At 35.4% G+C, this 15,060-nt stretch overlaps 2 protein-coding genes across 2 annotated transcripts; both read left to right on the top strand.

The window, feature by feature from the left end:
* The first annotated feature begins 245 nt into the window (after positions 1–245).
* On the top strand, positions 246–1,802 carry LOC134648165 (trypsin alpha-4-like). The gene is made up of 3 exons (XM_063502644.1): positions 246–757; positions 1,060–1,205; positions 1,556–1,802. Exons 1-3 carry the CDS (start codon positions 281–283, stop codon positions 1,800–1,802), a joined length of 870 nt encoding a protein of 289 aa, XP_063358714.1. The 5' UTR covers positions 246–280.
* Positions 1,803–10,341: 8,539 nt separating this feature from the next.
* Positions 10,342–12,769, top strand: LOC134648164 (hypodermin-A-like). Its single transcript, XM_063502643.1, has 3 exons — positions 10,342–10,918; positions 11,986–12,122; positions 12,511–12,769. Exons 1-3 carry the CDS (start codon positions 10,364–10,366, stop codon positions 12,767–12,769), a joined length of 951 nt encoding a protein of 316 aa, XP_063358713.1. The 5' UTR covers positions 10,342–10,363.
* Positions 12,770–15,060: the final 2,291 nt, after the last annotated feature.

The raw sequence follows: 15,060 nt of genomic DNA, 5'->3' as shown, positions 1-15,060 counted from the left end.
CGCAGTGGACATACAAACTTCGCCTTTAAAGTACTAAACTGTTAGCTACCATCAAAATCGTAGGTAGCTTGTCATGTCTCTGAAGTCCAGTAAAATCTAATGTAATTAGATTTGCCTTGTTGCCCCGACATTTATGAAATCAATTGTGGCAGCTGTAAGTAGCTCATGACGTTTGGTATCAAGGCATTTCGCTGCAATTAAATGGACGTCTTATCGCCCCGTTTCTGTTCAGTAATTATCGTGGAGCGTTAAAACTACCTCACATCAAAACTGCACAGAAATGACTGTAAAAAGAGCGCTTATTGTTATACTCTCATATATTTTATTTCAGTTAATTAATGCGCGTAAAGAAAATGTTATGACAGGGCACATTGTGGGGGGATTCTTGTCTAAAATAGAAAGTTTTCCTTTTGCGGTATATATCAGTAAAAGTTGTAACGTGTATCGAAATTCAAGCTGTGGAGCATCTATACTGAATCAAGTAATATTATTGACCGCAGCGCATTGTTTTAAGAATTGTGATCCGTTTACAGTCAATGCTTATTCTGGTTCCATACGTAAATATTCAGGCTTTGAAAATAAAGTCATCAGTTACAAAAGACATGAAGAGTACTATCCAACTCGTCACAATAATGACATCGCTCTTTTGAGATTGGAAACAGAACTGATTTTTGGGAGGGCAGTGAAAAGAATTATTTTGATGAAATATCCACCTGACAATACATTGGCTGTTGTAGCTGGATGGGGTTGGATAGATGTAAGTTCAACTGTTTTGTGTTTAAATTTAAATGTTCTTCGGTTTTTACTATCTGATTAAAATAAATTATATCAAGTAATGGCTTGAAATCACTTCCTTGTGGGACGCCGCAAATTTTTGGTCTACTTTTCAGTCTAAATTAAGCTTGTTAATTGCGTTAAAATTTTACGTATTTATGTGTTTTGAATTTTTATAATGTGTTAAATTTGTAATTTGTTACACAATTTTGATAAGAAACATTCAAATATTAAGATTAGGAGAATAACGTGATAAGTAATACATTGCTTATTTTTATTTTTCAGTCCAAAGGTACCAGAGGTGATGTCCTAAAACATGCTCCTCAGTTAGTGTTAGATCGAGAAGCATGTGCTAGCCAATTGGGTAATACAGAAATACCAATGGGAATGATTTGCGGAACAGACATAGATGGTGATGGCTATCCTGAAAAGTAAGTTGTACCTGTGTAAGTTAACATATTTACAATATAGACAGCTTCATTGTATACAATTAGAAGCATATACCAATGATCTAGCAAGAAAACATTGTAATAAAAGCTATCTATGGTATTGGTATCTTTTTGAAAATAAATATACCTAGGTATATATATTTTTATTGCACTGTCAAGGAAGTCAGAAAGGAAAGCATACTTTAAAAACGTGTCATAGTTTAAATATGTTTGTGTAGCATAATTTAATCCATGTGAATCATGGTTCCTACTCGTATACATATAAATTGGATGATTTGGTTTATATGATAAAATACTGACATTTTAATTAGTTTTTTGGTACATATTTGCAGAGGAGACTCCGGCAGCCCCCTTGTAATCTACGATAACATACAGATCGGAATCGTTTCCTTCAAAAGAAGAAGATTTACAAATCACACCATCGTATACACCCACGTCCCATACTTCTATGACTGGATAGTCAAAAATGCAAAAGAAATGTATTGCAAGTATGCAAATAGGACACTCAAGATGCCGCTTTCTGCTCTTACCTCTCGTTGGTCAGACGAACATTGTGATCTCGCTATGGGTGTTATTTGAAGATATTTACGCTTGATCAGTATAGTAAACTATATTTGGGAGTAGTAGCCAAATCAATGGAGTTAAATATAAATAAATAGGTAAATATTAGTCAAGTAGCTGCTGCAGCAGTCGGGTTTTGTTTTTTTCATTATTTTTTTATTTAATTCGGTTTTCGGTTTAAGGACTTTTTTTTATTTGTCATAAGTGTGATATTTCATAAGATCTTGAGAATAAATTATAATTATTTAGTGTAAGTTAGGTTTAACTAATAGCATTCAGTGGGTAGTGATTGAAAATATGATCAGTGTTTACCCGAATATTTGTTAATTAATCTGTCGGTACTCGCGAAAATGACCCTTCTCTCCTACCCGCCAATTCTAATGATAGAAAAGTATAAATATAACGTACCATGGGGTGGAAGATTCATTCTCGCTTGGCACTGGAACGAGTAACACTAAATTTAGCACGAAGGTTACTGCTTGTGAACTTAAGATTGTTTAAGAGTGTACGTAGAAGTAAGTAGTTGGAGTAAATTAAAAGTAAATGATTGTACCAAGGACTTTGATTCATCACAAGTCAGAAGCGGCGGTCAACGGCGCCCACAAAAGGACTAGAACGTGTGAGTACCTAGTATATATATATATACATGTTTTATATACTCGGACGTTATGGTAGTAAGTTTTAAGTTGTAATGCTTGTAATCTCAAAACCTAATTAAGAATGTGTAGATACGCGATCATGGTCAAGTTAAAGTAACAAATGCAGACTTATTACATAATTTAGAATTCTGCTGGTAATCAAAATCGATACAGGCATTGAGCGAGGGAACTTTATTTTTTTACAAGATCCATGTTATAAGATAAGACCGTGGTTACAAGTGTCTTAGAATTTGAATACTTACTTACAATTCGTGTGTACAGTGTAGTAGTAGGTTATTTATTTGTGTAATGTCGATGTTTTGCCGAGCATAGGCATATACAATGATACGTGATCGCGATTATAGTAAAATTGAATACGATGAATACGATTTGGATAAATATTTAATGAATCCGTTAGCAATCAAGATACAAACATGTATAATTGTACGTGTACGGTTATAGGCAAGTAACTTTAGTGTCATTAAAGGAAGTATTATTTAACAGAGTGGTTTTAAATTTAAATAACCCATATTGTGAAGAAATATACAGAAGTGCTCGGTTGTTATGCCGTCGTTAAATTGAAAGTATTTACATGATGTATATTATATACTTACGTGACTTTCGAATACTGAACTTAATCTATTTACATAGTATGAGCTAAATAATCTAATAAGTAAAGCCATACATGATAACGCCTTTGATTGGTTTCTGAAATGAATAAATGCTGACACGTTGTCATTAGTACCTATGTATGAGTGCCATGTAGGTGGTTGGATAGCAAGAAATCGAATGTCTAGTTACCTATGTAGGTGGGTAATAGTGTAGTTAGCATGAAGTTAGTCACCATGTAGGTGGTGTACCATAGTCAGACCCTAATGTCTTTGTTATACAGATTTTTATTGGTAAAATAAATACATTTTGCATTGCCATTCAATACGAGGTGTTGGAATCAGTGATCGTTTTGCATAGATAATATAAATTCGTCAATTGAGTAATAATCGTGTTCTAGAAGTAATGATTTCAGTTTTTGTTGAATTGTTGTCACTTTTGATTCCTTTATGCCAGTCGGCACTGAATTATAAATTGTTGGTTCATGATCTTGAACGACTTACGCGACTTCGTGAGCCGGTATTTAGGAACGAGCAGGACAGGCAACCTGCGAGCTGGGCGACTACGGTTAGATGCACTACACTTGTCCAAGTGTATATTTGTTCTGACAAACATACAGTAAGCACTTAGTAGTTAATATTTTGTGTTTTAAATAGAGATTGTGCAGGATAGTCAGTGGGTTTGCCATCAATTATACAAAGGGCACGTTTTTGCATTCTGAGCAGTCTATCGCGATCAGCAGCTGTACCCCAAAGATCGACACCTTGATAAAGTATTGCGTGGAAATATCCATTTCAGTTATTGATTGTTAAGTCATGTACATACATTTTATTATAATTAAGGTGTTGCATACAGATCAGTAGGTCGGTCCATGACGTCCTGTGATACAGTTCAGTAAATCAATCTATGACGTCATTATAAAATAGAATTAATTAATCATCATGCGTACTAACAAATCTATAAAGTTTCCTAAATTAGTAATACATTAAGATATGATACAATTACAAGAAAGTTCATGTCACATACATTACAAAATGTTTTTTAAAGATTATATTTATCTGGATGTGTCTTTTAATTGAAAAACACATTTTAAAAAGAAGTTACGGTAAATATGTAACAATTATCTAGTTATCATTTTTGTAATTTCGTTTTCTAGATCGCATGGAGGTTCTGTTGCTTAATTAGGTATGGAATTTTATTAGTTATTAAGATACATGTGTAATGTGGACCATTTCTACACAATTGCAAGTTCGTGATAGATAGTTATCAATGATTGGTTTTCGCGAACAAGAAGAGCAGCTTGCAAAATATAGATGCAGGGCAGTGTTAATAGTTTGTAACGAACAAGGTACGGACGGCAGCTATCTGCTTTACGCACATTCGTCATAATTAGAATACTCTTTTTCTGCATTATAGAAAGTTGTTCAGCCTCGACACTATCACCACAAAGAACTACAGCGTACCGAAGCCATGTGCACGCGTAGTATGCAGATAATGCATACTCGAAGTGTATTCTTTCTTTGTATGTTAAGCATATACAAATTTCCACAATTTCGTTTTAATATTTTGTATATGGATCTTCTAATTCATGCCCACATCTATGGCTATACTTAACAAATTGAATACCGCGACCTCTTCAATATTACATGATGCAGTGTCTAACTTAGTTCCCATGGTTTATTTTTGTGGGTGGGTTATATGATTTTGGTCTTTTTCAAGTTAATTTCTAAGTTATGTTCACCGACGCATTTCGGTACGGAACTAAAAATGTTCTGAAGTTGTGACCTACATTCGGAGTTGTTATTGCTACTAAACAATAGAGAGGCTTTGTCAGCAAACATAACGCAGGTTGTGTCTGTGTTAAGTATTTTTGGCAGGTCTTTAACAGGTATATGTCAGAAATAGTAGGCATCCACCAACGCTTCCCTGAAGTAGGTATTAAGCAAATAATATGACGCGATTTTGATGTCACAGTTTTTAATTCCTCCTTATCAACGTGGTCTACTTGGACGTATTGCTTACGGTTTCCGAGGTACGATTTGGTTTGAACCAATTATACGCAGTGCCGCGTATTCCCATCCCGTACAATCTACAGAGTAAGATTTCGTGTGATACTTTTTCATACGCTTATGTCATGGCTAGCAAAAATCCTAAATTATGTGTTCTGTTGTCTAGATGTTCTGTATGTATTGATAAAAAAAAGGTAAACGATAAAATGCTGCACTTTACGAAAAAGTTGTCTTAGACTCGATTTATTAAGTTAAGGTCGGGTAAGAGTGCGATAGGACGATATTGGTTTGGATTGATTACGTCACCGTTTGTAAATATGGGTTTAATAATGGATATTTTAAGTAAGTCCGGGAATATGCCTTGATTAAATAACTGGTTAATCAGTTTTGTCAGTGGCTGTGCTAACTTTATAAGAACGGGCGGCAGTCGACTCCAAGACTATTTTTATTTTTGAGTTGCCTAACAATTTTTATTGTTTCGGTCACCGGCTGTAAGAATATTGAGTTGGTGGCGGGTTATGCACACGACGCGCGCGGTCTGTTAATGCTCCAGCTTTATTAAATAATAGAGCTACCTGTTCTAGCGCTGATTGATAAACAACTGTTGTCTGTATATATGACCTATGGGAACATATCGTAACATATCGTGTAGGCGGTACCCTAAAACCAGATTTAATGGCTAGTTACCTATGTAGGTGGTTATGGTGTAGTTAGTTAACTTGTAAGTGCTATGTTGTTCGTGAACCTGATGTTTCATTACCTGAGTACGCGAAGAACGATCTAGTTGCCACGTTATTACCTACGTATATTTAATATTATACTGCGTACACTAGAGCTTGATCCTATGATAAGTGGTTTGGATAAATAAAATAAAAATATATATGTTTTGTATGGTAGGTATCATTGGGAACAAGACAAACAAACTACATGAGATTTGTTATTGAGTTCATTGCAAATGGATACTAAGACCAATATGTTACTGGTACCATGTAGGTTTGGAGGTGGTATGTTATAGCTAGACCCAATGTCTAATGAGCCAAATTATGTGTGCTCGCTTTGATTATTTAGTTAGATTATATGTCGAGCCATGTAGGTGTGCTGCTTATGAGTGCGGACATGTAGGTGTGCTGCTTATGAGTGCGGACATGTAGGTGTGCTGCAGAGTTGCGTTAAAGATTTTAAAGTTTAAAGAGTTCAGTAAAAGATTTTAAAGTTTAAAGAGTTGAGTTAAAAATTTAAAGTTTAAAGAGTTGAGTTTGAAGATTAGTTTAATGATTTTAAAGTGTTGAGTTTAAAGATTAGTTAATGATTTTAAAGTATTGAGTTTAAAGATTAGTTTAATGATTTTAAAGAGTTTTGAGTTTAAAGATTTTGAGTTTAATGATTTTAAAGTTTAGTTTAATTTAATGATTTTAAAGTTTAAAGAGTTTTGAGTTGAGTTTAAAGGTTTTAAAGTTTAAAGAGTTTTGAATTGAGTTTAAAGGTTTTAAAGTTTAAAGAGTTTTGAGTTGAGTTTAAAGGTTTTAAAGAGTGCGGCCATGTAGTGTGCTGCTAGAAAGTCTACAGCCATGTAGATGTGCTGTTTATGAGTGCGGTCATGTAGTGCGCAGCTAGAAAGTCTACAGCCATGTAGATGTGCTGTTATGAGTGCGGACATGTAGGTGTGCTGCCAGAGTCCACGGATGTAGTATTTTGTACGAGCTTAGTTTAAAGAGTTTAAAATAGTTGTTTAAAGGTTAAAGAGTTCAAAGAGTTCAAAGAGTTCAAAGAGTTCAAAGAGTTCAAAGAGTTCAAAGAGTTCAAAGAGTTCAAAGAGTTCAAAGAGTTCAAAGAGTTCAAAGAGTTCAAAGAGTTCAAAGAGTAAAAAGAGTAAAAAGAGTAAAAAGTTCAAAAAGTTCAAAAAGTTCAAAAAGTTCAAAAAGTTCAAAAAGTTCAAAAAGTTCAAAAAGTTCAAAAAGTTCAAAAAGTTTATAAATAGTCTGATCAATGAGTCTAAAGAATCACTTTCCTTGTGTAGGTGATATGCTATAGCCGCTATAGGTAGGTACAATTAGTATAAATTAGAGAGTGAGTAACTGTCAAACAATAATGATGTGCTAAATTTGATTAATATATGTTTATACATGTATGTTATGGGAAGGAAAATTGATTGATTGAAGTAAGTACCTATAAGTACATATAAGTAGATATGTACAAGTGCTGAATTTAAACACGGTAAAGCATTGGTATGCTGTGCAGGGTGAAAAAAAATATATTTTAACAACCAATCATGCAGCGCACTGAAATTTAATTACAGGGAAAAATGAGGTCAGCGACGGTGGACAGATGACGCGGAACACTGCGACAGCCGAGCGTGAGGTGCCTAAAGACAGATGTCGTCACCACAGGAGACGCTGACGTGGGTGGCTTCTCTCTGATGACTCTTACGAAGAAGGACCGCGGGAGTTAAGGCCACGCTCACATCAAGTTTGTAGCTAGTATTGTAATCGTACACTCTTGAAGGGTTACAATGATGTAAGTGACCAAATTAATTTGATTTCAGAGAGAAAACGTTAGATAATTACAACTGGTAATTACATTATGCCTAATTAAGCCGTTAATGTAATTACGTAGCTTCTAAAACATTATTTCCATAAAACAGTTCCTATGTCTAAAATTTGAACGTAGTAAATTTAATCACGACCATATAAAGAGATTAGTTAATTATCGATGTCAATTGCTAAATGCTGTGAAAGTTTGTTTCATTATTTCTATTTCAATGTATCAGGCTAAATGTTGGTGATCGCACCATGTTTGTTAGAGAACTTAATTGAAAAAAGTGTTTTACAGTACTAAAATCAATGCAATAAATTTGGGTTTATTCTATAGTACTTGCCGATAGTAATGTGACTATAATCCTACGTGTAATTAAGGTAAACATCATAATCAGCCAATCGATAATGCGTTGGTCAACTCACAAGTATGATGATTATGTAGCTAAAATGACTAATCGTTTGAGGATTTATGATGTTGTAAAGTAAAGGGGTCGATAGTGTGGTTAATAGACCTATTTCTTTTTTTTATTATTAATGTACATATATTTCGTGAACCTTTTCATGGTTTGTAGTGTAAATAAGTCTTTAAATATCCCTTTTTAAGTAACATTAATATTAGTCTGAAGAATAAATAAGTAACATTTACATCTGCAATACCTGCTACCATGAATAAATTAAATAATTGTTTAAATTATTTTTAGCGAAATTACCGTTTGTAGTTTACCTCTATTTGAGTTGCTGTAATTCTTTGTATTATTTTATTGTAATCAGGTGTACAATGAAGAGTATTGGTATTGTATAAACAGACTACTGTTATCTAAAATAGGATTGGAAAGGAATTAGGCAACACGGCCGAGTGTGATATTATTGTTGATCGTGCACCGGAGGTAGCACGCAGTCGGATGGCCGAGTGTGATATTTCATAAGATCTTGAGAATAAATTATAATTATTTAGTGTAAGTTAGGTTTAACTAATAGCATTCAGTGGGTAGTGATTGAAAATATGATCAGTGTTTACCCGAATATTTGTTAATTAATCTGTCGGTACTCGCGAAAATGACCCTTCTCTCCTACCCGCCAATTCTAATGATAGAAAAGTATAAATATAACGTACCATGGGGTGGAAGATTCATTCTCGCTTGGCACTGGAACGAGTAACACTAAATTTAGCACGAAGGTTACTGCTTGTGAACTTAAGATTGTTTAAGAGTGTACGTAGAAGTAAGTAGTTGGAGTAAATTAAAAGTAAATGATTGTACCAAGGACTTTGATTCATCACATAAGAAATAACATTTTACTATTGTGATTAATTTATTTGATGTCACTTGACATGAATTTTATGTGAGGGCGCGCGGCATTGGAGCGCACGCTGCGCGCCCTATACGTCAGGCGTATCAGGGCGCCGAAGTCTGTCAACTTTGACAGACGATGCATAAGAAAATTATTCAAAAAAAATCCTTCAGTTTCGAACCGTTATCAATGCTATAGATAAGAATCACCCAGGCAGATTTGGTCAAAAAGGGTTCAAATTATATTTTTTACAAAATAAAAACATTACCATAAAAATTAAGTTTGGTTTGACTTACAACTTAAACGTTATGGGAATCGAATGCATAAGATCGAACTTCAAAGGTTCAGATAGCCTACCTACACCAGCCACCAGTACCAATGTAGTAGTAGTAACCTACTCTATATTTATTTGAGTTTGAACTAGCATCTTAGGCTCTGTCTTCACTTTCCATCAGGGCCAATCACCTATCAATTTACTTATCATAAAAAGTTATGAGGGACTTTATTACGCAGATGATACCGCTAAAAAGCAAAACCCTCTTTTTTGGTTTGACATAGTCAGGTAAGTAATTAAATATTGAAAAATTTATAGATAAAACATCAAGATAAATGCACCCAAAATGTAACAATTTTGTACATTTATTTTTTACCGGCACATCTGTCGGTACATTTTAATTGTGTCAACACTTAATCGACAGATATCAGCACTAAGAAATTTCTAAAAAAATAATCAAGCTAGAAGCCTATACAGTCGGTTTAAATAAAGAAGATTGTAGGAACCAGGTGGCTCTCGCAGGGAGGTAATGGCCAATCACACGGCGACCTGGCCGGAATCGCATCACCCTGTACATTTGAGCGACGTACGCTTGAAACCCCCCGTATGTTGAAATCGATCCATAAGGAACGGAAATCGTACGTGGTAGAATTTTAAGTACCTATTTGCAATGAGGAACTAGAAACTCAATTACTCGAAGCAAAATTAATTAAAGCTACAGACATAATAAAATGACCTTGAAACCAACAATAACTAGACCATCGTTAAATGAAACGAAACATGTCGAACCATTTCGACTTATAAACGTGAGTGTCGTTTTCGCCAATCAGCGTGAGCGATCCTCAAGGTCATATCAAAATACGATCAAAAGCATAAGGTTGTTAGATCTGAATCGGGCTCCTGCAGCGCTATCATGGTCGAGTTTTTATCACCTGTCATGTCATACGTCACTTTCGCACATACTTGTTAGAACGTGACAGGCATGATGACAAATGATAAAGAGACGGCCATATTAGCCCTTCTGAAGTCAGTAAAATCGACATCTAAGGACGGTGTTGTCAAATAAATTTATCAAGAATAAACCACAGATGCGATCGATAACGAAAGAGATGAAATAATAGCGTTTCAGATTAATTAAAACCGTACCTATATTTTACACCCCCAATCAAACCTAATTAAACGTACTTCATTACTCAGATGGTCGTAAAACTATGATTTCACGTGTATGCGAATTCAATCACTTCTTATTGACGCGTATACTCTGCAATACATAAACAAATTGACAGTAAAATTAGAAATGTTACTCAGAATATTAACATGTTTATGTTTATTAAAATTATCAGCAGCAAAACCTGCAATACACATATTACACATGGACGGTTTCATAGTAGGAGGCAACTATTCTATAATTGAAGATTTTCCACATGTGGCATTTCTTCATATAAAATGTAAAAAAGATGGTGCTACTTATTGTGGCGCTTCTATAATAAATCAAGTGATACTTTTGACAGCCGCTCATTGTCTCCATACATGTACAGATAAACAAAATTTTTCCATAAGGGCTTTTACAGGAAGCGTTAAAAAGTATAAAGGTAACAAGAACAAGGTTGTCGGTTTTCAAGTTCATGAACAGTACATACACAAGAATTTCACCAACGATATAGCTGTGTTGGTACTTGAAAAGAATCTGAAGTTTGGGAAAGGTGTGCAGAAGATTAGCTTGATGAAAAATTTGCCTGAGTACAAAATAGCTGAGATTGCGGGTTGGGGATGGATAGACGTAAGTCTTACACTTAATATTGATTTTAATAATGTGTGTGTAAAATATTAATAACTTTAGACTGACCCCTATTTTTTTTAACTGAAATGTTAAATACGCGATTAAGTCCAGTTGTACTATTTAATAATATAAAATGGCTTTATGAATTAAATTAATATGAATACAAAGGCACACTGGTCGTTTGACGAGACGATACGATTTAGACCAAATAAGTAAGATTTTTTAATGGCTAAAATGCTTCGATCAACACGGGCTTCCGACACGTCGGAAGGGATAGGCCCAAGCGATATCTTGACATTCAAATCATTCTGCCATTTTTCGCGGGGGGGAACGTGCACACAGTCGCACTTCTCACACACTTACATACAAAATCCAATCTGTAATGACGACACAAATACATAGAAAATGACACCCTACACCGACAAATCTTGCACACCTCGATCTGTTTTTGTGTACGGATTTTCGTCAAGAGATGAGAAGTCGGATTTGTCGCTCGACCGATCCGCAATTTGTACTGGGCGAGAAAAATCGATAAATCTAACAATTACAAGCAACTAAAATATAATAATTGTGTTTAAATGTAATTAAACGTATGATATGTAAAAAAAATATTACATGTGAAATGTAACACCTTCTTTTTGTAAATTTGATGTCCCCGACCTCTTTTTACAACAAAAAACCGAGCAATTGGCATTTTTTCTGCTGCTGTGTTCACTAGCGCGTCTGGACTCAGTCTAGTTTAAAATCCGAGCGCAACTAGTTTTGTTACCCGCGCTAGATCAGTTGATCTTGTACCTAGGCAGAGGGGAAATAGTGCGAATGCCGCGTCCCTTCCGTGTTGGTCGAAGCTAAAATGCAATTAAACAATCAGCTAGAATTATTTCTTAAAGAAAAAAAAAGGAAAAATTGTGCCTTTCCTAGAGAGAGAGCAGGGATCTTAAAAGTTGTAATTATTCAAATAATTTTTAAAATTGATACAGAATAGACTGTGCCAGTATTATAAGGTTTTATACAGACTTTCAACAAATGAGGAAAGTTTGGATTTAAAAGTTTATTTTATACTTCAGGACATGAACACAAAGACAGATCTTCTAAAGTTTACCAGCCAAGAGATTATGAGCAATGAGGAGTGTTTAAAAAAACTGCCTGGAATACCCCCCGGGACCATCTGTGGATACAATCCGGATGGGAGTCATCCTCAACGGTAGGATTTTTTTTTATAAACCATTTATTTACATAATTAAATATACAAAGGTACTACAATACAAATAATAAACTAAATTAATAACTGGCTTAAATCTAAAATAGGCCCTTGAGGCGTTGTACAAAGGATGCTGGCGGCATTTCCTTGTTGTATCGCAATGCTGAGTGCGAGGAAGTACATAAAAATTGAAAACCCTCAACACATTGAAACCGATATATCGATTTTAATACAACATGTCTAAGAACAGCCGCTAAAATTGTTACTTTCAAATCAATAAAAACGCATAAGTACCACCCCTTTTTGCGTCGGAGGTTAAAAAGGAGATTTTACGCACAACATATATAAGCTTAGACTGATGACTCTATTTTGTTTTTCCTCTTTGTTGCAGAGGAGACTCCGGCAGCGCGCTCGTGATACACAAACATATACAGATCGGTCTCGCCTCCTTTTTTAAGAGGAACTATTCCAACAAAACCCTTATTTACACCAACGTCACGTATTTCTACGACTGGATAGATAAAACAGCAAAAAATATGTTCTGTGAATTTAAAAACGATAAGAAAGATTCGTCGGATAACTGCAACTGTAACTGTAATTGTAACTGTAACAAGACTATTATTAACGAGAATAAGAAGGCAAGACATTGATAACAATGATATACACTCTGCGAATTATATTTGATTTAGTATTAAATACATTATGTAAATTAAACCAGGCCAGTTGTATTTTTAAAAATTTTCGTCAGCGCTGCATTTTTTATTCGTGCAGAAAAATTAACATAATTATAACATAAGCAGGTTTTTTACACATGCAAATTGGAAATGCTTGCTTCAAGTCAATGGGGCTAGAGTCAGTTTAAGCTTTGACAGAACAAAATCTGGAAGTGTCATTATAAATGTTCATAGTTTGACTCTTATGACTTATGACAATTTCACTCTTTGTTGTTGCAAAGTCCGTGCAGTGTTAGCTTGGTTGCTCTAAATCTACGATAAATTATTTTTCACCACACCAGCTCGTAAAGTCTTTCTTTTTAGGGTTCCGTGCCTCAAAAGGAAAAAACGGAACCCTTATAGGATCACTCGTTCTCTCTCTCTCACTCTTGTTCGGGAAAAACCCTTGGAACGCGAGTCCGACTCGCACTTGGCCGGTTTTTTTTATTCAAAAACTGACGAGAAAGTTGGAGGTTTTCCACAAGAATTTCAAGGTAACGTGATGTAAATTTTGAGTTTCTACCTCATCTTGGCTGGTGGAATTGACTTTTAAGTGATTATTTTGATTGATAAATATTTAAACCTTAACCTATCGTTCATTTGGATTTGAGATGTAAGGTTTTACAGCTGGTATTTTCCTCGATGTGGTAAAAAAAATGTGTTTCACTCGATAGTAAAGTTTGTTGCCTCCCCTCGTGCCTTGAAATCATCGCAACGATCAAGATTTCATATTTCAAAACACACGCAAGGCTCGTGATTTAATTTCTGAATCATTCACAAGGAGATAAATAACATCTTAGCCCCCTTGTAAAACAAATCACCTATAGTTACATTTTACTACTAATGGCAGTCCTTTAGATTCTAAGTCTTACTTGGATCCTTATATTTAACTAAAGCATAAATAGGGTGGACGCTAACGAGCTCTCAAACTATTGCAAATAATTCCTTTGCGAACTTCAGGCCTTGGAAAATATAGCTAGTGGAAATATTTAATTGCATTATTTCCAAACTAGAGCGGCCAAAGGCTTTATACCGATCACCTTTTACGGCTACGCTGGAAGTCTGGCTTATAATTTGTCCTAGTTTTTGAAAAAGTTCCTGTTGTTGTGATGTAGATGCTGGCCAAACCACTAAAAAGAATCCTGGTTAGGGCATTTATTGTTAAGGTTTTCAACTGTTTTTGATACGAACTTGGCGCGCATCTCACGCACAACTTTCAGTTCATTTCTCATGCACCTATCAGCGTGAGCGATCTTCAAGGTCGTATCAAAATAAGATCAAAACAGGGAGAAGTTGTTAAATCTGAATCGGAATTCAAGTCTATTGGGTCTGAAAAAAAAGAGTTTTCACTAGGTAGGTACATATCATGTGATATCATTAAAAAAAACTGATACCTACTAAATACATGTACATTAAAGGATGCAGGTAGAGTGCAATAAGCTATTAAATAATTGAGAGATTTCAGCCCACATAACAATTTGCAAAAATCCGCACCTACAATGCCTATAAAAACCATTATCATTTTGAACGGAACCACTCCACGTACTTCACAATAGCATGCGCGGGCTGCGGCCCAGTTCCAGCGGTTACAAATGTGGCTGTACTGTATGTTAGTATTCTGTAAATTCATTTAACGAGAAAAATAACTGTTTTCATTGCTATTGCAACAAGACTATTTCACTGGTGAATGAATGAGACTGAGAATGAATGAATGAATCATCCTCATTCATTCACTGGTGACCGAGCGCAGCGGTCACACGTTGCGTAGTGGAATTGTCCAGTCGAGTTGCGGGTATACGTGTGCGAGGGCTTAGGTCGCGTCTTGCCGATATGTCACTTTGCGTCTAAGTCTTTCAGACGCTGCTACTCAAATCGATCTCTCAAATCCATCTATTTTCTTATGAACACTACTCGTAGAACACCATTCCTATTTTTGTCGCGCAATGTCCTCCCAGCTGTCCGTCGGAAGGTATATTACCGCAAGCGACGAGGTGGCGGTCGAGAACATATTTATGTCGCAGGGACTGGCCCACCTGCTTCCTCTTTCTACAAGAGCACTGAGTAGAACACTGCTTCGGGCAATCTCTTGTTCTCCATATATGGTCTGACCTTTTTATACCTAGGCCTCTGGGCGGCTAGAGGATAAAATTCATTTACAGATCGGAGTCGCATATTGGCGTGATCTCACCTTCACCTAGATAGATCTATGTCCCGCGGCAGGACGACCG

This window comes from Cydia amplana, chromosome 5 (genome assembly GCF_948474715.1).
Source record: "Cydia amplana chromosome 5, ilCydAmpl1.1, whole genome shotgun sequence".
NCBI classification, from domain to species: domain Eukaryota; kingdom Metazoa; phylum Arthropoda; class Insecta; order Lepidoptera; family Tortricidae; genus Cydia; species Cydia amplana.
The sequence above is the reverse complement of the archived record's forward strand: the minus strand, read 5'-3'. Positions and strand labels throughout refer to the sequence as shown.